General features: G+C 34.1%; 2 protein-coding genes across 2 annotated transcripts; both read right to left on the bottom strand.

The window, feature by feature from the left end:
* Positions 1-272: 272 nt before the first annotated feature.
* On the bottom strand, positions 273-1,630 carry LOC107921754 (uncharacterized). The gene is made up of 3 exons (XM_016851570.1): positions 1,546-1,630; positions 619-1,365; positions 273-535 (listed from the first exon to the last, which is right to left on the bottom strand). Exons 1-3 carry the CDS (start codon positions 1,628-1,630, stop codon positions 273-275), a joined length of 1,095 nt encoding a protein of 364 aa, XP_016707059.1.
* A 4,806-nt stretch (positions 1,631-6,436) lies between these two features.
* On the bottom strand, positions 6,437-17,194 carry LOC107922529 (protein ACCUMULATION AND REPLICATION OF CHLOROPLASTS 3). The gene is made up of 16 exons (XM_016852611.2): positions 16,768-17,194; positions 16,016-16,074; positions 14,962-15,026; positions 14,319-14,453; positions 13,082-13,130; positions 12,403-12,515; positions 12,248-12,319; positions 11,862-11,972; positions 11,451-11,632; positions 9,857-10,114; positions 9,679-9,767; positions 9,137-9,534; positions 8,426-8,530; positions 8,181-8,318; positions 7,080-7,246; positions 6,437-6,647 (listed from the first exon to the last, which is right to left on the bottom strand). The coding sequence occupies exons 1-16, from the start codon at positions 17,097-17,099 to the stop codon at positions 6,578-6,580; spliced, it is 2,343 nt and encodes a 780-aa protein (XP_016708100.2). The 5' UTR covers positions 17,100-17,194; the 3' UTR covers positions 6,437-6,577.
* Between the last annotated feature and the right edge of the window lie 9,934 nt (positions 17,195-27,128).

The raw sequence follows: 27,128 nt of genomic DNA on the forward strand, positions 1-27,128 counted from the left end.
TAGCCTAGAAAGAAAGAATTCTCAGTCATCAGCTGACTCTTCCGATGTTATTGCAAACGTAATTGGAAGGATTCTCCCATTGCCATCTTGTGCCACAGCTAGCAGTAGTCGATGGGTATATCTACCATACATAAATGTACCGTCAATTTGTACCAACGCCTTGCAGTATAGAAATGCATCTCGGCATTGCTTAAAGCTCCAGAACAGACGCTTGAACACTTGGCATCCACAGAGCAATCGGTCGTTGTAGTACGTAGGTGCCATTTCAAGGTCTATTGTGCAACCTGGACATATCTCTCCAGCACCTGACACCACTGCCACACTTCATTATATGAAGCATCCCACCCACCATGCATCTTTTCCAATGCCTTTTGCTTAGCTATCCAAGCCTTGCAGTAAGAGGGTGTGTACCTCAATTGGCTACGAATATTGGCAATTAAGACCAACACTGAAGTCCTGGGATCTGCCTTCACCGTCGGTAGTATTAAGTCAGCTAACATATCTGAATCCATCTTTGGATTATCTTGTGAAACACCTGTAAACAAAGTACATTAAATAATGCAACATTACGTAATAACAATATTATTCAGAAACCCTAGAAGTTTAGTGAAATTGTACCGCCAACACATGTATGTGGACCTTTGTACTTTTTAATCTCCCACAAGCATGTCTTTTTCCTCAACGAGGCCATAATTTTCCATGAACATGTGTTGTCTTTCACTGCACACTTGGCCTCAAACTTATCGGTTTTGGATTTAACCACGTTGTAGTTAACCCTGTCTATGATGCTATGTTGTTTCAATGCACCTAGAAAACTATCTTTATTGGAAAACACCTTACCAACTTCTAGTTCACCCGAATCCAATGATGAACTTGTACGGTCACGCCTTCTGTGTGGTAGATCTGGAAACTCCAAAGCAACATCTTGAGATAGATCGACATTATGCATGTGGGCTGGAGGCGAGTACGTCATGAATTGTGGATCTTCTTCTTCTTCATCTGAACTACCTTCAACATCTTCAGGTATGGTTGGAGTAGGCTTCGGTTCAGAAAATAATGTAACTTCTGCACCATTGGGCCCGGGCACTCGAGGTGGATCCACATCGGACTCATCATCCGACCCACCATCATCTGTAACGAACGAGGTTCCTTCACCGGTGGACGTCGTTGGGAGTAAATAGTCCCTTCTTGTGGACGTTCCATAACGTCCCCAATCAGATGTTGATTGCGAACCACTAGTAGTTGATGTCGTTCCCCAGTATGTATTTTCAGTATCAAATGTCGACCCACCGAGGTGTATGTCCCATACACTAACAGAGTCTCGGCCAGGGGTTGTATATTCCAAATTTTTACAAAACACGGACACTTTCGTGTTTTGCCACCCACTAGCAGAGTCTCAGGCAGAGGTCGTGTATTCCTCTTGAACAGTAGTAGATGTTGAAGTTGCAAATGCATCATTTGGCGATGCAAATTGTACATATAACTCGAGGTAGGGTGATCCACTAGCAAGATGAGTCTCCACCATTGCCTCCAAGCTACGAGGACCTTTGATGTCGAATGAGTCATATCTCACGGGATCAACCAAAGCACAAAATCGATACTTAATAGACAAAACTTTTATTAGCGTCATTCCGAAGATTTTACGCCTAATTCTTTTTCGAAGTTCTGTCAAATCTATGTTCTGGTTAAAAACCAGTCACGCTGTGTTCTCCGATAAAAAAGCAACACCATTCTCGGTGTCATGGACCTCACCATCATAGTAAATAACAGCACTAATACGTTCATTCATCTTCAGTTTTTATTCTATTTTAACCTCAGTTTCTCTTGCTGTAACTTATGCAGCCTGAGAATGAAATTTGGCTCATTTATAGTCAAAGGCCAAATAGGAACTACGGTAGAAAAAGAGTGTCCACGTGGGAGCTTTTTTCAGTAATTTTACTGAAAGTGCATACTGCATGAAGCGTTTTTGACACTATTTGTTCAGAAAGGTCATCTCACAATTATTTTTTCAGATACCGCTGTATCAAAAGTGTAACGCCCTCACGCCCAAGACCGTCGCCAAAGTCGAGCTTGAGGTGTTACTAAACTTAATTCATTAATTTAACAGCTCAAACAATTTATTTTTAAAATTTCTAGACAAGTTGGCCAACTGCATCACAATCGCTTAAAAATTCATATCTCGAGTTGTGAAACTCGAAATCCAATTCTGTAAATTTTTCCTGAAACTAGACTCATATATCTATCTACTAAATTTTTTATAGAATTTTTGGTCTGGCCAATTAGTACATTTTATTAGTTAAAGTCTCCCCTGTTTCAAGGTTAAACTACTCTAACCCCTGTGTATTACGAATCAGATATCTCCTTGTAAAGAGTCTCAATGACTATTCCGTTTGTTTCTTATAAAAATAGACTCGATAAGGATTTAATACATGTAAGATAAAACTCCTAATTTTTTTTTACAATTTATAGTGAATTTTTAAATTCAGAACAGGGGATACAGATATCACTCTGACCCTTTTCCACCAACACTTAAATATCTCACAAAATATAACTCATATACCTATTTTGTTCTATCGATATGAAAATAGACTCATCAAGCTTCAATTTCATAACTTACTCATCATTTAATTCCATTTCTACTATTTTTAGTGATTTTTCAAATTTACATCACTACTGTTGTCAGATTCTATTTTATGGCAAATTTTACTTTACTACAGATTTTCATGGACTAAATAGCATTTTAAACATACATAACATCAAATATGACTTAGATTGGCCATTCCAATGGCTAATCATTTACAAACCCTTTTCTTGCCAAACCATAGCCATATCATAAGATCGTTTACACAAAGTGAGTATTTTGCCATACATGCCACATTCAAAATACACAAGCCATTTTACCAATTTAGGCCTCCGGATAATGTGAACGGGTCTTCGACCTATCCCGATTCTCAAGCCGGCTTGTCAACAACTACAATGAATGAAAAGAAGGGGGTAAGCATAAATGCTTAGTAAGTTCACATACAAATAGCAAGTAACATAATCATGAAATTCCACATAAAACATCATTTGCATAAACAACACCAAGACATTCATGTTTCATTTGCATTTAATATCTTTCTACGATTTCATCATACCAAGTTCTCAACCCGAGGATTTAAGCACATACCTGTCAAATTTTCTCATTCACTACACTTACCAATATGTCACCTTCATTTTAGGCATTCTTCTTATTCACTTAAGATTCACCCATTGAACACATCGGAATATAATTCGAATACACGGATTTTATGAATGTAAGTGCCATACTCGCAACTAGACAAACTCTAGCCTGCGGAACTTATGTAGCCAAGCTACCATGTAACCCGCCCATAAGTGAAATCGGACTCAACTCAACGAGCTCGGGCGTTCTCATCCATAAGTGAACTCGGACTCAACTCAACGAGCTCGGATGCCTAGTTACATCTCAAGAACTCGGACTCAACTTAACGAGTTCGGAACTCAAAATATCCTAGTAACATGTCACTTGTATTCTAATCTATTCCCAAGGTTCAAACGGGCTTTTTCCTCGATCACTTTTCCGTCTTCCACAGAATATCAAAACCGATACTCGGTAGCAATTCATATTTAACACGTAGTACCCATAATTTGCATATTTCTCAATAATAACCACAAAGCATAATATTTCATAATAACAATCTTCATATCATATAAATAACATTAATGATAATAATCATCATATCATATAAATAACATTATATTACTTAAATTGACAATCATGTTACCACATTTACACATGAACTTACCTCGATACGAAATATTAGCAATCGAGCCTATTCCTCGTAAACTTTGTTTTTCCCTCGATCACGACTTGAATCTCGTTTTTCTTGATCTATAATACCAAATTAATTTTATTTAATATGTACATTCATCAAAACAGCCCTTAATATGAACTTTGGCAAAATTACCATTTTGCCCCTAAGCTTTCACATATTTGCACTTTTTCCCCAATGCTCGTAAATTAAACTTCATCCTATTTTCTTATGTTTTATGACATGCTGATCATTTTTCCCTTCTATAGAAACATCAAATTCACACTCTAACATGTACTTATGACTATTAGGTATTTTTACCGATTAAGCCATTTTACTCGTTTTCACTTAAAACCGAGTGGCACAAGTTGTCTAACATAATTTAAAACCTCATATTCTATCATAAAACACCAAAATACACAAATTTCACCTATGGATATTTTTCCAAATACGAACCCTAGGTTGAATTATTGCTAGCATAAGCTAAATCGAGCTACCGGGATTCCAAAAATGTAAAGAACATTAAAAAGGGGCATAGAAATCACTTACAATCAAGGCTTAAAAGTGTTGAAACCCTAGCTATGGTGGACAACAAAATTCAGCAGCAACTTATGGAGAAGATGATCATTTTTGTGTTATTTTTCCCATTTTATTTCATTTAATATACAAATGACCAAAATACCCTTACTACTAAACTTTCCAAAGATTCCATCCATGTCCAATTTTTGTCCATAGACTTAGAAATTGGTCAAATTTCTATTTAAGACCTCCTCACTAATATTCCAAAGCAATTTCATACTAAAAACTCCTAAAATGCAAATTTTGCAAATTATTCGATTTAGTCCCTAATTTCAATTTAAGCACTTTAGGCATAGGATTTCATCATGAAATTTTCACACAATCATGCAATCATATCATAAACATCAAAATAATTATAAAATAATTATTTCTATCTCGGATTTGTGGTCACGAAACCACTATTCCGATTAGGCCCTAATTCGGGATATTACAAAAAGAGCGTCCACGTGGGAGCTTTTTTCAGTACTTTTGCTGACAGTGCATCCTGCTTAAAGCGTTTTTTACACTATTTTTTCAGAAACATCTTCTCAAAATTATTTTCTTAGATACCATTGTAGAAAAAAAGCGTCCACATGGGAGCATTTTTCAGTAATTTTGTTGACAGTGCATCCTGCTTGAAGCGTTTTGGATACTATTTCTTCAGAAACTTCTTCTTAAAAAAATTTTTCCAGATACTACTGAAGAAAAAAAAACCAAAAAATTATTTTAAATACACTAATACATAATTTATATTGCATATATTTTTTTCCAAAACCCTAAACACAAATTTAATTACTTAACCCTAAACCCAAATTTAATTGATTTTTTAATTAATATTTAATTTAATTAATTAATCTTACACCCAAATTTAATTAATTAATCTTACACCCTAATTTAATTAACTAAACCCTTACAAAAACCATATACCCTAAAAAATCCTAACCCTGAACCATAAAAACCCTAAACCATAAAAACCCTAACCCTAATCCCAACAGATGAAAAACATGGACAAAGCGCGTCCCCAAGGAAGCGCTTTGTCCACATCAGCACAAATCGCGTCCTCAGGGAATCATTTTCTGCTGATGTGGACAAAGCCTTCCTCAGGGACGCGCTTTGCTGGCAAATACCCTGACTTCGCGTTGACGTAGACGCGATTTCCCCGTTTTCGGCCTATTCCAATAAATAATTAAGAAATCGGCCCATTTCTGTAAAAAAAATTGAAAATGGGCCTTTATTGGTATTTTACCCTTTTATAAATTTAATTTTTGATATTTATGGATTTGGTTTGGGTAAAATTATATTTTGGGTTTGGGTTTTAAGTAATGTGTTGTTTCCATTTGGGTTTAACTTTAGAGAATAAATTTAGACTTAGATATATTTGGAATTGGATTCAGATATAAATATTTTAATCAAATCAAAATTAAAATCTTTTTAACCAAACCGATTTAATTGAATGGTGAAATTGATTTAATTTGGTCAATTAAATTAATTTTAATAGTTAACTATAATACATTATATACTACTCCATAATATGGTAATATAATTATTACTAAAACTATCAATGCATATGTATATATATTAATATATTATAGATTATACTAAAAAAATATAGTATTACATAATATTATAATGTTTACCACATATATAAACTTTTAATATATTATATATTATATGATTTGATATAGTATTACAAATTATAATAATAAACAATTCATATATATATTATGTATTCTTAGTATAGCATATGAAATAGGATTATTACGTAATATAATAATATATTATATATTTATTAATACAATTATATATATATATGACTATTAATTAGTTCAAAATTGACTTAACCAATCCAATTTGATTGAATTTGTTGAATTCGGTTGATTAAATTGGTTTTAATCATTAACTATAATAGATTATGTACTATTTATACAATTATATATATATGACTATTAATTAGTTCAGCGTAGATCCCTGGCCTCTAAAGATCTTTCCCCAAACCCCATAAAAAAACAAACCGTTGAAATGTCTGCGCCAGTCAACTTCCAGTAGAGGAAATATAATCTTACATATGAACAAAAATAAAAGAAAATTTTATTATAAGGTTTCCGAATATAATGTGTCATGTGGGGTATGAAGAAATTATGTAAATTGGCTATACAAAATAGGTTAATATATACACCACATAATTTAGAACACATTTAGAGATTTTATCAAAGAGCAGCATCGGCATCCAATTGCTGTCGGCTCATGAGCACACCCTCGTTCCAGATCTCAATGCACCTGTGAATATATAAGTCGTGTAACAATGTAAATAAAGAGTCCCCTAAAAAATATCAAGAGAAACCAGGGCATTATTCACAGTTTGTGAGAGAAGAATCCATACAACACAACCATTTATTCTCATGGTAGGGTATTCTAGGTTGGCTACCAGAAACCATGGTAGAATATAAAGAAAATGTGCTATGAAGAGCATGCACATTTCCACACATGATATGCAGAACTCAACTTATTAGTTTAACCTAGGGTATGTGAATTCTAGAGCTGGCATAAAAGATAATATCACATGCTTGCATGCAAGAAGCTTGCTTCATAAACTATTGAAGTTGTAACTTTGAGTACATGTTTAACTGTCTATTGATTGGTGTAACACGGAAAACCAGAATTGATTAATGGTCAGATGTTCATGCAGTTCTAAGAGACATGGACACACACCTTGTTCCATCAACGGTAATACAGAGGAAGTGGCCATGCCGCCAACCATCTTCAAAATGGCCAAAGAAGACATCACCAGATTTTGAATAGAAGCGACCTTCACCATTGGCTTTTCCCTTCCAAAAGTTCACAAACCACCGATCTCCAGTGTGAAAATAAAACCAACCCTAATGAACATGTAAAATCAAGACATCAAACTGATTAGTACGTATATTGTCCATCAAATGCCAACAGGTATGTGATTAGTTTGTAAAAGTGTTGGATTTTTGGGCTTTGCTTGGTAGCTATTAGAGCACTGATGGTCTTATTGCGCTATTGAGTATCCACTTTAACATGTTATATAGTATCTTTCTATATAATGCTTAAATGCATTGAAAGTATATTAATGCCCCCAAAAGCAACCCTTTTTTTTTCCCCTTTCCAGTTCCAGAATAACAGCTGCTAGCTTTTAAAATCATTGCAGCTATTTTCCAGTTCATCAGTTTTGCCATCCAATGTTAATGAGAAGTTTCCCTTTACATCAACATAGATATTCTCTGAGTCTCCCATCTATAAGTTCACATATATATCTATAAACTAGCTTGCTACCTTAAATTTCTTTTTCTTTTTCCTGAATTTGGTACTAATCTTAAGCAGTAAAAGCAAATTGAAAATTAAGTATTGAGTGCTGTTATCCAAACTGGTCAAGTCTTGAGTTTCCCAGGCCTCTCCATCTATTGTCAGATTTTAAGATTGGGCGTTTAACACCTATCAAGATTGTATTCTTGTTGACAGTTATGAGCTTGCCAAATGTATGCCCCTTTGTTTTAGTTGTTTGTATTGGGCCTACATGCAAGAGGGGCTGTCGAAGGTGTTATCCCACATTGGTAAGCCTTAAGTTTCCTGTGGTCTTAGATTCAAGTTTAGCCTCTCCATTTGTTACAAATTGGGTTTTGAGGTTCAATGCCTAGCATAAAGTATCAAAATTTGCTGTGAATTCAATAATAAGAACCAGATATGGTTGAACGAATAACAAATATATATATAATATTAGGTGCATAAAAGATTCACACAAAAAATATTAGCTTCATGTTTAAAAAGAAAAGGGGGGAAGGGCCTAACCTTGCCATGCATCAGATCATCTCTCCAGGATCCCTGGAAAACATCCCCATTACTGAAATAGAATGTACCCACACCTGATCTCTTACCATAGCGCCACATACCATCATAAATGCTTCCATCACCAAGAATAAGACGACCCTAAATAGAATTTACTCAAATGTCATCTGATTTCATCTCTCAATGAAATAGTATATATCCTTGAAAAAAGGAGTTTTGTCAAATAAATCAGGGCTACATTCCAGTACCTTTCCTTCAGGAAGACCTCCTTGGCATCGTCCTCTGTATACTCCTCCTCTATAATGCAACTCCACAATAGGACTCCACTTCTTTGGTGAGTCTCGCTCAGCTTCCTGTGCCATTGTTTATGACCAAAGTCTTAATGTAACAAGTAATTCCAAGGAAAAAATAAAGTTGAGTTACATGCCAAATGATAAAATATTAAGTTTTAAACTCCAAGAGCGAATATGATATAATTTTTGAACCATGCAATTGAACTCAGTAAAAAGTCATCAAATGAACAGATAGGAAAAAGTGAATCAACTTTGAATAATGACTCTTCAATAACTTTTTCTACCAATGACCTTCTTGGCAATGTTGCAACATGACAAATAGTATTACTTTTAGAAGCAGAAAGTTTGCAAAATGCAGTTTCAGATAAACATTAATGATTACTTAAATTATTGTAAAATTTACTACTGTGATCATAACTTTAAGCTGACACAAAATCAAAATGCTTATGGTAAGTGAATAATAAATAAAGAGGTTTATGACTGAAGACACTGTAGTGTACTGAGACAACGATAAGTAGAAGCAGAAATTGACAAAGAATATTCATTATGCCTTAAAACTGATCTTACAATACATGAGAAAGAATTCCAGAAAATTAAAATGCCTTAAAGCTGAACAAAATAAAAAATATTGCACATTAAAAACCACTTAAATAAAATGCAGATTACCAGCATAGAAGCTGCACGAGCAGAAAGTACTCCCTGCTTCTTAGGAACACCAGTCTTTCCCTTTAATAGCGTAGATCCACTGTTATAAAATTCCTTCATTGCTTCAAAACTTGCATCAGTGAATGCACCCAAAGACCTACTTGAACTGGGAAGTGCTGGGGCTTTGACAACATTTTCAGATTTTGATTCAGAAAATTCCATGGCATTCAATGTATTAATACCCTCTTTTGGCTCTTCCGAAGACCTTACCCCGACAGGAAGGCAGAAAATGCTGAGATTATCAAGAACTGGCGTAGCTTCTGAGTCAGCTGCTCTTTCTTTGGCCCACTCCTTTGCAAGCTGATTCCCAGGCCCCAAATTCCAGCGGCTCAGTGGTTCCCGAGAGAAAGTAGGAATACCTGGATAACTTAGGAAAAGAAATGAGCTGATACACTTTTCTAATATAAATATCTCCAAGTTCTTTAGAGGTTACATAGACAGTCATCACTCATCAAATTGTTAATTGTTAATCCAATCTAAAAAAGAAAATTTGCCATTCCTACCTTCAGTAATATCATCATAATAGCTGGAAAAGTCGGTTTTTCCATCCAGTAAAGCAATCTCGTTTTGATCAGATCCACTGTCATAATTTCTACAATAGGAAAACATTTAATAATTTTATAAGCATTTTATGGCAAGAGAACCTTAAAAGAAATTAAAGTGCAAATGAATAAACATAACCTCAAAGAATAGATATCACTGGATTTGTCGTTCAGTGCATCCTGAATTTCACCATGGCGATCATCAAAGCCTCCAGATATGCCTTCTAAAGCTACTTCTTTTCCCATTTCATCAGAATCAGTCCAATTCATCACCTTGACATCATTTGTATCATTTGACTGCAAAGGATGTCTCCTCAATAGATTAAAAACAAACGGGAAATGCTGTGCCAGTCTAGTGAAGATGCCGCTTTTCTTTAAAGCTTGTTCTTCAAGATGACTACAATTACAAAAATTTAGATGAGACTAAGAACAGGAAACAACCAACAAAACTTGGATTCATAATCTATATACGAGTAACTGGGAGCAGGCAAAGGAGGTTGCAACAAACAGACAAAATGGGAACCATGAAAACTAAAATATATTCTACACGGCGTGTAAAATATGTCATCATCAAGATAAAACTACATCAGGCTTGTGCTTATCTAGCTACCATGAGCTCATGCTACAGAGAAGCCTAAGGAAGTCAGTAAATTACATATGGAACTTCAATCAAATATCCACCACCTAACCATCAAGCAACAGAAGCTATCATAACTATTTATCTATCCATGCAGTTGTCAAGACAGCAAAGTGAGAAAGCTGCTTGGTAAGATTTAAATGGAACTCATTGTCATGCCTATTTTTCTTGTAAGTTTCCATCTAGCATTAAGACCTGCAATTTATAGGCTTGCTTTGCAGAACATTTCCATGATTTTGGAAAGGATGCTTTTACTTAGGCATATATTCCTAAAACAATTTCATGATCCTCGCCATGTTTCTCTTCTCTTTTTATAAAAATGAAATTTATCTTCTAGACTTCAACTATAGTAAACTTGGGCATAGTTTGAGCTTTCGCTGTAATCCTTCTGGCTTTTTAATTGATAAGCAACTAGACGTAGTCAGTAAACTCAACAGATTGTTTGAATCAATTTGACCCGATCAACCAACATGAAGAACCTGAGGAGCTAGTTAAACAAAATAATGTCTCAACTCACAAGACTTAACCACACAATGAATAATTGTTTTAAAAACCAAATTTGCAGTTGCAGTTCTGTCCAGGTGCATAATTTTATGTTTGCACAGAGAATGCCCAGGATATAGTTCTGATAGATATGTCAACAAGAAAGTTACTATCTCCAATCAATCAAAAGAAAATTGAAAGGGGAAATTTTCATTGATCAAGAACATAGCTAAAACTGCTAACCACTGTTAGGAACTCTAACTACTCTTTGTGGTTTAGTCATTTAGAAACTTCTGAATACAAGTAATAAACAATGAAAAAACAAATAGTTTCTGCAAACACACAGTTTACACAAATAATTAACAGAAGAATGATTCTTTGCAATGTAATGGCCTATAAGGAGTTTTCAACTTTTAGGTGCCAAGACCTCCAACCACAGTAGCGAGGGGAAAAGCCAGAAAACAAATTTGATAAACCCTAAAATAAACAGCTGACAAATGCTTACACATCAGAATTGCAGGAAAAATGGAAAGGGATACCAAGTTGACAATTGTATTAACTAAGATAAAATTAATAATATACTGGCAGCCATCCTAAAAGTTAGAAGTCTTACCCCAAGATAACAACTGTTGTGACTAGAAGGTTGGGCTCGAGCTTAGGTTCATGAACCACAGATATAATGATATCTTTAGTGTACTCTGTAGTTTGACGGAATGTATGCAAAAAGGCTTGCACATCATTGTTGTTGATAACATTAGAACTTGCAACAATGCATATAACCATGCCATCGAGGTCCTATGTTCAAAAACGAAATGGTCAAAGCTTTAATATAACAGATGCAATGGAGAAAAAGGGTAGGTTGTTCATACAAAGAAAATAGGAAAAACAATTATATTTGACCAGATGAGGAAAGGGTGAAGGAGCACTTAAACAACATAAAATACAAAAGTCATGCATGCACATATATCTCAACAGTTCAAATGAAACTCATGTTAGATACGTATTAAGATTTCCTTAATCATACCTTTACCCCTGCACCAATAAAAGGGCAGTCATACATAGCTTGCGAAATTGAAGTTCTGATGTTGTAACCAGCTCCAAATCCAAGTTTTGCTTCTTTGTACTTTCCAAGAATCTGAGCAAGTTTGCATATTTCTTAGAAAGGTTAAGGAAAAACAAAGAAGGCATAAGCAATGCAATCTTATAATTTTGGAACTAGAAAGTATGTATTTCTAAGTTCCTCATCAGTGAAACAAGGTAAAGAGAAAGGTGTCAGTAGCAGATGCAAAAACAAAAGAAAAAACAAATAAAAGAAACAACATAGTTTAAGAACAAAATATAAAAGTCCGTGTAATAATAAAGTTATATAGGTAATTAACTAGCAAAAAATGCAACGTTAGGTCAACTTACATTTATAACTTCTGAAACTCCTAGTTCTTTCATATTATCATGAACTGCATCAATAAGTTTTATTTGCATCTCCTGGAGAATTCCCAGATTTCACCAATGATATAATCATAGCATATATTTAAGAGTAAACCAAATAAGGAAAAAGAAATGCTTACACTTATGACAACTGATATAGCATTTATGGCAAGGAAAACAGCATTATTGGCAGTTTTCAAAGCCTCGTCTAGAGTCACCAATTCGTTTTTTAGCAAGGAGTCAGTGTCAATCTCTGCAAATTAGAAGATACTACTTAATGTACTGTAAGGCTAACAAGTCTAGAACCCCACCCCCTCAACCCCCCCCCCCTCCCCAAAATAAAAAAGAAGAGATAAAAGGAAAAACTGTGAAAACTATTGACATGATGGAAGGACTGTTTGTATTAAAAGTGACTTATTATTCAATTTAGAGACAAGTACTTTCAAGTAACTTACCTAGCTTCTATCGTAATCACTAAAGAATTAGTTTGTTAAGTCAATCAAAGTGGAACCTAAAAAAAAGCCTAGCTTCACAAGTACCTTCAAAGCAGTTCAAATAAAACCATGAGACACAGCAAACCTCCTGGTGCCCAGCTAAGAGCTATTTTGCAGAAAAGGTGCTTAGTTCAAGCACCTTCTTGATAATGGCAGGTAATAACATCAGGATAACCTTGGGAGGTCTAACCTAGTTGTGACACAATAAATTCTCCTATATGTCCATAAAGGAGGCTTGGGAGTTCATAAATATATTAGATTATTAAGTAATTCTTTTAAAGAAATAGTAAATATTCAACTAACAAAATCTTTCCACCATACTTACCAATACAAAAATTTGTAAGCTCTTGAAGTTTTCCCGCCAAATCCTTGACCTGCATATTAAGTTATGATATGTCGTGAAAATGTAACATGATAATTATCTGCTTGAATTATTTTCATAGTTACCCATACAAACCAATAACTTCAATTTTCAAACTTCCCCCTATTGGTACTCCATAAGGAACTCCACATAAGTTTATGCCTAGTTGCTATCATTAGACCTCCAAACACTTAGAATTTTAACTTGAGTGAGATTCCTGCAACAAAACCCAGACTCTGGGTATTTCCTTTCAGCTCTTAAGCATATTCAACTCTAGTTTTTGAGCTTCAGCCCAAAAAGGTTTCAGACTAAGGAGGTCATCTCCAATCAGTCCTTCTCTATCAGTTTATCAGCCTTTTATCATACACTATATGAACTCTCCACTACTTTTGGGTTGCATGGTATATGCTCCATTACATTTTTGTAAAAGGTCTAATTCTGAATTTGATCCCTCTACTTTATGGAGACTAAGAAGTTAGTCCCTCTAATTTGTCAAAATTTGATCCTCATACTTTATGAAAATTGAAAAGTTAATCCAACTGTTGGTAAACGCATGAACTTGAACTACTGATTTTAGTTAATTTGTTGCACATAAATTGTTGAATTGTTGGTTTTTGCTAATTTAATTGTTGAAATGCTGATTTCCAAGTCAGTAGTTTAACGAAAAAGCTTAACAGTGACACCAAATTGGACTAACTTCTCAGTTTTAGTAAAATGGGGCATAACTTCTGACAAATTAGAATAGATGGCCTAACTTCTCAATTTTTGAAAAGTAGAGAGATGAAATTCATAATTAGACCTTTGTAAAACTTAAAATTTCATGCTATGATTCATGCATCTAATACCCCGAAAACAATATGGAACTCCACCTATAAAATAATATCACTTAGCAAATGGTTATATTCAACGTATTCGGAAGTTAATTGATTTTTCAACTATGCTAAGTTTGGAGTCCAAAACATATGCATCAAAATGCTATGGTTTAATCCTGTTTATTCTCAATAGACCACGAGCCAGACAGACAGACAGATAGACATGTAAAAATCTTGTTCAAAATTCAACCTTCTAGCATAAAATTCCTTTCTTGAAACTATGGACAGGTATGCCAAAGATTTATATACAATATAGTTTTTAACTGTTATATGATATGTTCTTTATGGAAAAGAAGGAAATCACGTCACAACTTAGAAGCATTGCTGACCTCATCAAATCGTCTTTGCCCCTCAAAGGTGAAAGGCTTTAAAATTATAGCAACAGAAAATCCATTGGAAGATCTTATTGTTTTAAGAATTTCCATTACTGCAATGTGATCCAAGCCATACCCAGCACCAGCCACCTGGTTGATAGAAGAAAAAAGAGAAGCAGAAGGAATGGGTCAAGCACATTACAACCAAGAATTAACTGGGTCAACAAGGAAGTTCGCTATGAAATAGAACAATCTCTTGATTTTATATACATCAGCATTAGCAATTTCCAATATTTGAAAGCTTTTAAATAAGCACCAAATATATAGGGGACGCAAATGAACCATGGCAAGTAAATTGCGGATGTTCAAGAGTTTATGGAGTCTAATACACAAATGAGAAAACTTACTACGAGTAAATATTCTACTTATAAATGAACCAATATTGCTATATGACTATTCTGATTGTATCTAGTATACTAATCTTTTAGACTTTCTTTTCAAGTCGTCTACAGTAGCAGGGTTATTTTATCATCATTGCAAACTGTTTCTGCGCAATATTTCATTTGACGATGAAAAATAATCAGTATTGATCACTTATATTTTCTTTTAAGAAAATAATAAAATAGATGCAAGAATCCAAGGTGAGGAATGTACAAACAAGGATAATAGTCTTTGGACATGACTGCATGAAAATAGCAGCTTCCACAATCCTTGGTGTAAGATCTGGAATGGAAAACAAAATGAATATAAAAAATCAGCTTAAGTATTTGCAAAAATGTGAACAAAATCAACAAAAAACCTTGATGAAATTACTTGATCTTAACGTAGAGAAGTTCTTCCAGTTACAACTCACAATTAATTATCATGAATGTAAATCTAAAATCTTAACCTAAATCGCTAAAAATCATCCATCCACCTCACCTTTCAACAACCACCTTATATAACCAGTCACAATTTCTCTTTTATCCATGTAGAAAGAAAATAAAGAATGAGAAACGCTATCTAGTAGCTTCTACCTAAACTTTCTAAGTTTTAAAGCAACAAGCAAACTTGCTAACACCAAAATAAGTTTCAAACATTATGGTATACTATCAATCCTAGCTTTCATAAATGGACCTGCCAAAATATTATGCAAAGTCAATTAGTTAAATATCTTCAATTTAAAAAAAAAGGCTAAAAAATTGCATATGAATTTTACATACCAAAAACAGTGAGCTAATATAATGATTATTGCTTTTATTTACCGTTTGGAATTTAGGTTCTCCAGACTTATAGTGATTGAGAAAGTTATTAAAACTTTTTAATCATAATTCACATCAGCTGTTACTTTCATGCCTATTTCACATTCATAGTAATCATTTACAAGGAAAAGAAACCAGGCACCAAAATTATCAAGCTATACCCAACTTCAGTCAACCACAAAATAATAGATATATAAATAACCAACAAAATTTTGGCTTCTTCATATACAACAAACCGAAACATTTCACCATTATTACACAAATTACCTTCATTCCAATCATAAAGGATTTAAATTAAATTTGTAAGTAAAAGCAAGAATCTTCACAGAAACAGTCTACCATAAGACATGATTTTCGAGGTAAGATAACTATGATGGAATCTTACAGTCTAGATATAATTTCAAATTTGGATTTAATATTTGGTTGATGCAGCATGATATACTAATTAAAGAGTTAAAGATAGGACAAAACCTTTTCCTAGGAACCTTTGTTGTAACTGCACATTTGATGAGTCCTTCATGAGAACATTCCTGGAAAGAAAAAGAAAGATACAAGAGAGAATCTCAAATATATTATCATTGAAAAAGATGTGATGCCAAAAGCTAGAAACCAATACTAGATCTTGAACCAAAGCTTTTGCTATAACATTATGACAAGATTGCTTGAAAGTAGTGAATTTGAAGAGAATATATCCATTCATAACAACAACCTGTCAGAATTTATAAAGCAACAAGATTAGAGAAATCTGAAGCAATTTTAGCACTTCACAGCACGGGAAAATGTTTTGAGCTTATATCTCAAACCAATGCAGGCATCTTACACTAATTAAACAAATATTCAGTACCAAAGATTTGCCCCAAGATAAGAGTCATTATTGCAATCCAGATTTTTGAAGGTTTTCTTAATAATGTTAAGACACAACCATAGGAAAATCGTCTCAACTAGCCTATACCACAAATAAAGTATGATAACCTCAGTAGAAAAAGGCAGCCTGGTAGTTGATTTGTGTTGCTATATGCAATCTTAACCAAAGGCAGCAAATAATATGCTCATGTATAGAAAAACAGCAGTTTAACAAGATTAACATGACAACACGATACTTCCTGTTGGCTTCATTTCCATTATACCGTCAACCATTTACCAAAAGCATGCCTAATTCAAATTAAAAACTTTAAAAACAAAAAAGAAAAAAAGAACTTAAAATCAAATTAAAGGGAAATTACCAAAATCTCAAAGAAGACGACTGGAAAGGCGAGTCCAAGCAAAATTCAAGTAGAGCATCTTTCCTACTACCAATGGCAATCACTTCGAGCACCCCACTGTTCCCCTCCATGTTTTGGCCGTACCCATTTAAAGAGCTAGACTGTTTCTCCATACTCATCGAAATTTTAACAACAGACCTCGGGTTATAACACAATCTTTTACAACACAAACTTTTGGGACCCAAGAATGAATTGAAGAAAACAGGCTTTAAAGAGAAACGGGTCAATAGGGAAATGCGAGAAAATACATGAGAACCAGTGAGAACTGGAAACTCGATTGAAGAAGCAGGCATTTTAATTTTTTTTGGTTGCAAAATTTTGTCAGCGGGGTATGCTTTTGCAGAGTGATTTAAAGAAATATTTTTTGTACGAACTGATTTCAAGTCGGAATTCCGGATAATAATGTAATGCAAATGGCAAATATAAATAAAACAAGTAAAATTTTCAGGGATGCAATTAAAGCCCAACTAGTTTTCTTTTCCTTAATTTAAGGCCCAATTATGAAGGCAAATAAAATTAAGTTTTTATTATTGCACCATAATGCGGAATCTACCTATCAACTTATTTTTATTTTTATTTTTTAGTTAAATTTATCAAAAACTGTCCTCAACTTTTCAGGAGTTTAATTATTTTTTTAACGAAAATATTGATAAAAATATTAAATTTTAAAATATGATAACTCATTTATTCTTTATTCTAATTTTTTATTTTTATATTTTTATATAACTCATTTATTCTTTATTCTAATTTTTTATTTTTATATTTTTATAATTTTTAAATTATTTGAAAAATAATGTTATATTAGCATAAAATACACGTGGACCATTATGCTAGTTGTCATGCCAACATTATTAAAAAATTGATATTTTAGTCAGCATTTTCTTTAAAAAACGATTTAATTCTTTTTTAAAGGCTAATGACCAAATTTAGGCCTTTTTACCCTAATATTACATTTTATTATATTAAATTCGAAAATGGGCAAGATGGGGATTATTTATGAGAATGGTATGAATTGGTTGGTAGAGGGTGGTGAATAAGCGGCACCACCCTCAAATTCTGACAGCCATTTAAAAAAATTATATTTTAATAGGTCATGGCTTGTTGATAGGGATGAGCAAAATCTGATTCGGTTCAAAAAAACTTGATAAAATTTTTAAATTTTGAATTAAATAGTTCGAGTTTTTTGAGTTGATCAAGTTATTTGGATCAACTCGAATAAAAAATTAAATTTTTCGATTTAACTCAAATATGAATTACACAATTCGAGTTATCCGAAAATCCAAATAAGAAAAGGCAAAATTACGCCATTTAGATAAATGTTTACATTTTCTAAAGTTAAAAGCTAAAAGGTAAAACTACATTGTTTTGATAAATATTTACTCATTAAGTTAAAAAGTAAAAACCATTATATTGTTTATGTAGTTAAATAATTTTATACTTCGTTTACTAGTTAAATAATCGGTTCATGTAAAAGCAACATTGAGTATAAATAATAAGATTCACTAACTCGACTCGACTTGACTCAAAATTTTTTGACTCGATTCAATCCGATTCGAAAAAAATTCAAATTGAGTTCGGTTGCTAAAATAGGATTCGTCAACTCGACTAACTCAAAATTTTTTTTACTCGATTCAACTGGACTCGATCGAATACTCACCCTTACTTGTTGATAGGCGACACCAAAGAAATACGGGTCGAATACGACCCATATACGACCTAAACCCAACCTAACCCCGTGGCAACTGAAGGTGAAGGGCACTTGACAGGCAGCACCAAGCTAGTGAAGCCCACCTAACAGGCGGCACCAGTCTCTTCTGCAGTGATGGGACGCTGCACTGCACTGCAGCGATAAGACGGAACCATCACTGATCCCGTGACTTATGTTCTAGGGACCTTATAATGGTCCACAGTCCCATTTTGTGATCTGAAAGAAAAAAAATAGTTTAGAAGAAGAGAACGAGAAGGGGAAAGGAAGGAAGGGAAAAAAGAAAGAAAAAAAGATAAGTAGAATAGTTAAGAGAGCAAAAGGAGAAGGAAAAAAATATAAGGGGGAAGGAGAAAGAGATTCAATTTGGGGTTGTGTTTAGAGTTAAAAAAAGAAAAGGGGGTTGTATTCAGGGGTTATAAGGGTTTAGTGTTTAAAAAAAATCATAAAAGGTATTTTTTTTAATTTAGTGGTTTTTTTGTTATAAATGTTAAATTTTTTTGTTTTTTTATCTATTACGGATTTTAATTTTTTTATTTTATTTTTGTAAGATATTATTTCGGTAAAAAAGAAAAAACTTTATAGGTTTTATTTTGGTAAGGTATGTTTTTATTATATTTTCATTCTTAAGTTTTTTTTTATTATATTTAAATAACAACATTCGTATTTATGGAGAATCCTCTATGTTTTTTTTTATGTAATTTATTTATCATGTGTGTTTTAGATTTGTTTGGGTTTTCGTTTGGGTTTGTTTGATGTTTTTGAACTTATGTCTGTCTTTAAGTTTTTTGTTTTGGACTAATGATAAGCAAAAGCCCAATCTGTTTATTTCAATAATAATAATAACAACATTCGTATTTATTAGGTTTACTATGTTGAGATAGTTTATGTTATGTTTCTGTTATAATTTTTTATTGGCATTTTTTTAAAATTTAATATTAGATGCACATAACAATATATAGTCTAATTAAGTTTATTTTGTTTTGATAAATTTTATTATTTTAACATAAATTTTTTGTTTTTTATGTAGGTAAAAGATGAGATCATTAAGTTGGAATTTATGAGATATTTTTATTTTGTTAATTATATATTGTAATAGTATAGCAAAAAATATGATGTGGAAAAAACTGTTTAGCATTTTAGTAATGAAATTTTTGTACTGTATTTATTGTATCACATTTAGGTATTTTGATAAATATTTAAAATGGAACAAACTTAGAAATTAATTATCGAAATTTGTTTTAAAATTGCAAATATCAAAATAGGTTCTTTGATTAATAACGATGATCACATATCAAACACAATTAATAAGATGGTAATAAATTGTTATTTCTTATTCATGGGTTCCCTTATAAAAAGTTTCATGTAATTTACAAAATTAAATTATGTTATAATAACAATTTTCTGTATTTTAATACTGTTAGGGCCCGTACTGCGCATTGAGGGGTCGTGTGAATGGTTTAGGATATCCCCCGAATGAACGACTGATGCCATACTTGGAGTTAGCAGGATTTGGTCAACAGCATTGATCCAGACGTTTGATTTGCGGTAGGACTAAATATTCGCTTTGGTCGAGCGTTGGCGCCCGAAGACCCACACTTTTCATTTGTCGTGTGGGGAGTGCACTATCACTCTGGAGGATGTTGCAGTGCAACTTGGGCTCCCAATCGACGGGAGTACGGTAATGGGTATAAGTACAATCTCTGAGCCGACTACTCTTTGTGATAACCTACTAGGAGTCTCACCCGATGATGCTGAGTCGAAATCTACGGGTTTGAGATTTTCATGGCTGGAAGCTAATTTTGAGCATTTATCAATTAATGCCACTAAGCGGGATGTGATATGTGTTGCTTAAACCTACATTATGCACATTATAGAGGGTGTACTCATGTCAGATGCAAACAACAACAAGGTTAATTTAATGTCTGCTCATATAATTGGGGTTTCACAGTACTAGCTATGTTGTATCGCGAGCTTTCTTGGACAACAAAGCCTTCTGCCATGGATATAGGTGGATGCCTCATATTGTTGCAGTCTTGGGCTCTTTACCAGATGTCATTCTTGGCATCGGTTAGTCACCAAGCATATGTATTTCCACTAGTGAATAGGTAACAAAATTTTACCAGTTATAGCAATTATTTGACATTTTTTTCTAGTGATACTAATCTAACAAGATATTTGTTTTCATAGATGGAGTACCAATCCGAGTATTGGGAGGTCATACACTATTCCGATATATCATTTGATGATTGAGCAACATGCTAGGGAAGGGGTAAGCTATTCCAATATTTGTGACATGTAATTACTTTGTATATTTTACTCATACCGTGTTAGAATCTAACAATGTTATTAATTGTGTAGTTCATCTAAATGCCCTATCAAATATCAAAAATTACAGTTGTTATTCCCTCGTCTGCCCATATTCACTCACACATATTGTGTATTAACGCACCCATTACCAATTTCTAACGGGGATCAAGTACTCCAACAGTTTGGTTGCATATAGTATATCACAATTTTGCCAATGCAATTAGGGAAAATCCACAGGATTAACAAGTGGGGAAAACATGAAAATAATTAGAGGTTGTGCATAAATAATATATTGCAGTGTGGGACAACCATACTACATCCTTGACATCTTCGACAAACACGTGTCCCGCCTCCATCTAGTTGACTTGTTGTTGCCCCATTCTTGGTATCAAGATAGTCAACCTGTAGAACGTAGTCGATAACACAAATGAAATCGAAAGATGTCGTGTTTTTATCAACACGAAGTTAACCCCTTTCGTCAAGTTGGTGGTCATATAATCATAGCGAAAGCCCTCGTCGAAATTTTGAGCCCATTGCCACAGCTCCATAGTACCCAACCACTATAGGAAAAGTGTGTTTGTTTCACCCTCCATGTCACTCTCAAGTCGAGTTATCCTTTGCCGAAAAATGTATAGCTCTAGCTCGTACGCTGTGTATGTATTAAGAAAGGTTGTGTTACAGTATCGCCCTAAAAAATTTAAAATGTACATTGAAAAGATAAGGTCATCTTTTACCCATTCTCACAACTTGTCTCTGCCAGTCTGTATTCTTATAATCTCAGTGAAAGTTAGTCGTGATGTGTCTCCATGGTACACCGGAATGCCTAATGGCAGCAATTAATCATTTTCCTCTATTAGAGATTATGCAAATATTATCGTTACTAATAACATACCTCCGCAAGTTCATAAGGAAGAATTCTCATTATTCCATGTTCTCTTAATCCACAATGGCAAACGTTATCGGGAGCACATTTTTGTTCCCGTCTTGAGCAACCACAAGAAGCATGATCTGCGTATATTTACCGTATAGTCAAGTCTCATCTACTTACACAAACAGTTTGCAGTGGGGATGTAACACCCCGAACCCGAGACCGACACCGGAGTCGAACACGAGGTGTTAACAGACTATAAACCCCTTATAAAGATATTTTCCAGACACTGCCTAATCTGCGTACTTGTCGCTTTAAAAATCATATCTTGAGTTTCACAACTCGAAAATCAGTTTCGTGATTTTTCCCTGAAACTAGACTCATGTTCCCATCTACATGTTTTTTCTAGAATTTTTGGTTGGGCCAATTAGTACAGTTTATTAGTCAAATTCTCCCAAGTTACTGGGGTCGACTACACTGACCTTTGCGCGTTACGACCTGGATATCTCCCTGTACAGAACTTCAATACTGATGTCGTTTGTTTCTATAGAAACTAGACTCAGAGAGGAATCTATACATATATGGTACGATCCTAATTATCTCTGGTTAATTTATAATGAATTTCCAAAGTCGGAGCAGGGAATCCAGAAACTGTTCTGGCCCTGTCCCACGAGAACCTGATTTTCTCTTAACATACTGTCCATATGATCTTTTCGTTACTCTATATGAAAATAGACTCATCGAGCTTCGATTACATAATTTATTCATCAATCAATTCCATTCCTACTATTTTTAGTGATTTTTCAATCTCATGTCACTGATGCTGCCAGCATCTGTTACGAAGGCAACCATGCCCACTTCATGTTTACTCCTTGATCCAACTAATAATTCCTCATGCATATCACAAATTATGATCATGACTAACCATGCCAAGGCTAATCATTGTCAACTTCTCCCTACTACATTATTGTCATATCATAAATTTTAACACCAAAACAATTAACCATGACATATGGCATAAAAAGGTCGAATCATCAAAATTTACGACCTAACGTTATGAAACCAAACCCAACCGAACATTTATGCCATTTTCGCATGGCTAAAAGTTTACATACCAAAGTTCAAACACAACATAATAGCCTATACATGCCGAAATGTTCACCTAAGCCGACTAAGAAGAAAGTACCAAAACTTGCTATCCGGTGTGATGACTTCGATGACGGCCCGACCACGCAAAAAGAGATGTGTCCAAGAAACCTAGAATAGGTGACAAGGAAACACCGAGTGAGTTGATAACTCAGTAAGTCATAAGCTATGCACTACCATCCATCAATAACATTATCACAAGAGAAAACAAAATGGAACGAGGCTAATTACTCCATCCATTCCGAACCATACTCTAGTTCCTCCAACCTATCGGTTCAATTTCATACCCATTTATGCATTCACAATCCACATACTCATCAATAGGATATTCGAGGCATTTTCATAAATCATTTTATTTCGTTACAAACATACAACTAAACGGCCTTTCACCCATTTTACGATAAATTTTATGTACGTGACTTCAAGTATATTTGTCACATAGGTTCAAACTTACCAAGCTCAACACCAAGTATAGACATAGCACCTATTAGCCATGAACTCAAGACACTTACCCGATCCGCTGTCCATGATCGACTCAATAGTGTCGCACACATAGTGTCCATAATGATTCAAGGATGTATATTAAGTCCGCACACTCAGTGTTATATAGTCAACTCGCACACTTAGTGCTACATAATCAAACTCGCACACTTAGTGCTACATAGTCAATTCGCACACTTAGTGCAACATAGTCAATTCGCACACTTAGTGTTACATAGTCCAACTCGCACACTTAGTGCTGTACAATTTAAATCCGCACACTTAGCGCCAATCTCATGGTCATAAATGGTTATACCCGCACATTTAGTGCCGAGATTAACAACTCAACACATCTCACCTCTTTTCTTTTCGTTCAACAATTTCATCATCACATACATACATGTATATATATATATTTATTCATTCCATTCAGCATCATTACATAGATGTTATAACCATTTGAATTAATACCAAATATATGCTTAATGACTTACCTTAAGTCGGATGGAATGCTTCCCAATCGACTACTCAATATTCTTGGCTTTGCCTTTGCTTGTTTCCCCTCCTTTGGATTCTTGAGCTAGAATAAATAAGTTAATAGTTTAATTTATCTTGCAAGATATTCATAAATATGTAAATTTAATGATTCCACTTCTTCTTGCAACCCTCCTTGTTCCAAATATCAAAATTTCAACTAATGTTTAGATTACATCTCAAAGCCGAATGCATTATCATTATCAAAATAACATTTGGTCATCATTTTGTCATTCAACACATTTTTTTTTCACTTCATAAACATTTTGACCGTATACTTCTAAACTAGCAAAAGCTCCCCATTTATTCGTACTATCTTTTAAATACTATCAAGTTCATATACTTCTAATTTCTTGAGTTCAACATCTTAATGCCCATTATAGCCACTCCCATAATCTAAATTTAAAAAATCGGCAACACCCACATTTTAACTATCTTAGCCGAATACTCCTCAACACTTAGACTAAAGTATGCACATTAAACTTAATACAACTTTCATTATACCTTTCACCCTAAAACATAATTTATAAATCTTGCCCTTCCTTCCATGTTTCGGTCAATTATTCAAATTACCTCATAGCATGAACATTTTTTTTTCAACTAATCTAGCATGACTCATTCGGCCTTAACAATGAACCACTTTTCATACAAGGACAAAAATAAATCAAATGAACCTTCCATTTAAACCCCATTATATCTTCTACTCATTCAATAATACATGTAAACAACTACTAATTCTAGTACTTTGATACACGGTTTAGTGCCCAACCATCATAAAAGTTTGAATTTTTCTTAATATTGTCAAAATACATTCACAAATTAACTTAAACATATAAGAAGATTTAACTAACACTTCAAAACTTACCTCCTACTAGCAAGAAGTAGTGCCGAATTACCTAAATGAGAATTTTCCTTTTTCTCTTCTTTGGTTTCGGTTTTGGCAAGGTGGAGAAGAATATGAACACTCCTCTTCCCTTTTTCTCTTTCATTCCATTTTATTATAATTATTTTAAGTCATTTGTTAACTAAACAAAACATAATAAATTAGAATAAGTGGAGCACCATCACTCCTTGGCCGGCCACCCATCATCTTTTGGGCAATTTGACATGCAAAACCACTCTTTTTGGTACATGCACTAATAGACCATTTTAAATTAGACTATCATATTTTTACCATGTCTCAAATCGATCCCAATTAATAATTTCTCATGCAATTGGTAAAATTAGGGAGTGAAACTTCCACATACTCATGTTCACACATAATAAGCATAGAATATAGCAAGTAATTATTTTTACGACTCGGTCTTGTGGTCCCGAAACCACTTCCCGACTAGGGTCAATTTTGGGCTGTCACAGGGGAAATATACGTACGCATAGATCAAACGTCTAGAAAATCCGTTGAAAAATTCTTTTTCCCAATTATAGTTGGTCATCTGGGTCATAATAAGGTCGTGTTTGTAACTCAATTACAATCCCCGACACGTACTCCGCATAGCAGTTATCCACCCCTGTAGGTCATTGTACGACACATCGAAATCTCTGTACAATTGCTGTATTGCCATCTGTTTAGCTATCCATGCCTTCCGGTATAATACTCGATACTGGAATCGTGTCTGCATTTTGGTAATCAGTAACGAAACTTTAATGGTTGACATGTCCTTCACCATTTGCATGATGCACGTACAAATAGTTTTGGAATAAAGTTTCCGGTGATCTTCTGGCATATGTGTTGAAGTGCATGTGCGAGGCCCAACAAATTTTCGTATCTCCTAAATCTGCGACTTTTGGATAAATATGGCTCGTACCCGCCAATTGTAGCATTCCATCAATTTCTAATACTCATCAATATATAATGTTGGTTTATACACGGTAACTTTGTAGTCTATTGACACATTCATGCTATACTGCTTAATGACAAATACGCACTCTTTCTTACTTTCGAATCTCTGGCCCATAACAACTCCTCAGGATCAGAATTTATAGCCAACCGATGAGCAGATAGTATATCAGGTACTCTGGAAACTCAGCTGCATGCACCGCATCGGGGTCTATAAGCGACATACGTGCCCTGGGATTATTATGTATCATAATATGTTGAATCTGGTTCTCTACTGAAGACGCGATAACATTTCCATCGTCATTCACACATTCATCGTCAATATCATCTAGTATCTTGTCCAAATCGGGATCACTATCACTATTGACCTCGTGATTAGAAGGATCACTACTACCGCATCCATCATCACCAACCGCATCAGTCTTGGGTGCAGTATTAAGATCGATGTCGCTCCCGCATACAGTCGATTGGCTATCAAAGTATGATATCGTAACCACCATATACGGCTCTTGAGCTCCATGTTCTTTATATAATGGAGTGGGATCTTCAATTGTCTCCACATCAGCTAACTCAGGAAATAACTTAATCAGTGCATTTTGGTCTCTCTGATTCCCACAATAAAGAGCGACTATTGTCTCTATATCTTCATCGTCTACAAGTTCTATCTCAGTGAATTTGAGGGGATCTGTCGAAACTGGAAACTTATAGAAAAGTTCGAGATCCTTCTCCCACAATGTTTAATAATTTTTACACTAATCATTTCCTTCATATCATCAAACGAGACATTTCTATTAAATCTTATTGCTATTTATTGGCACTCAAATATATATCCAACTATTGTTGTCAAAATTACTCTATCGAAATAAATGCATTTGAAAAATTGATTATCCATCTTCAATACTAAATCTGTTAAGAAAGAAATAAAAATTCTCAATACAATTTCGAACAGCAAAAAAATACTTTAATAGAAAATAAACAGTAAAAAAAAACGAACATTATATCAATATGCAAATTAGTAACAAAATACCTTCACAATAAAAACTACATTTATAATTCTTTCTATTTAAAAAAAAACATACTTTCACCTTACTCTTCTCTACTATCCTTTGTTTTTTTTTTTTTTTTGCTTCTTCTTTCTTTCTACTTTCTTTCTTTCTTTCTCTGCTCTCTTCTCTACTAAAAACTTTTTTTTACCTTTCTTTCTTCTTTCTTTCTTCTTTCTTTCTTCTTCCTTTCTTCTTTATTCTCTTTTGCTATCTTTTTTTTGTTGTTAAACTACTTCTCTTCTTCATTGGGGACCATTAAAAGGACCCCCAAATTTGCTTCACCAGTGTCGCCTATCAGATAGAGGTAATTGGTGCCACCTATCAAATAAGGGTCACTGATGCTGCCTATTGATATGGCACCACCCCCATATACCATTCCCTTATATCTAAGCAGGT

This window comes from Gossypium hirsutum, chromosome A01 (assembly GCF_007990345.1).
Source record: "Gossypium hirsutum isolate 1008001.06 chromosome A01, Gossypium_hirsutum_v2.1, whole genome shotgun sequence".
Taxonomy (NCBI): domain Eukaryota; kingdom Viridiplantae; phylum Streptophyta; class Magnoliopsida; order Malvales; family Malvaceae; genus Gossypium; species Gossypium hirsutum.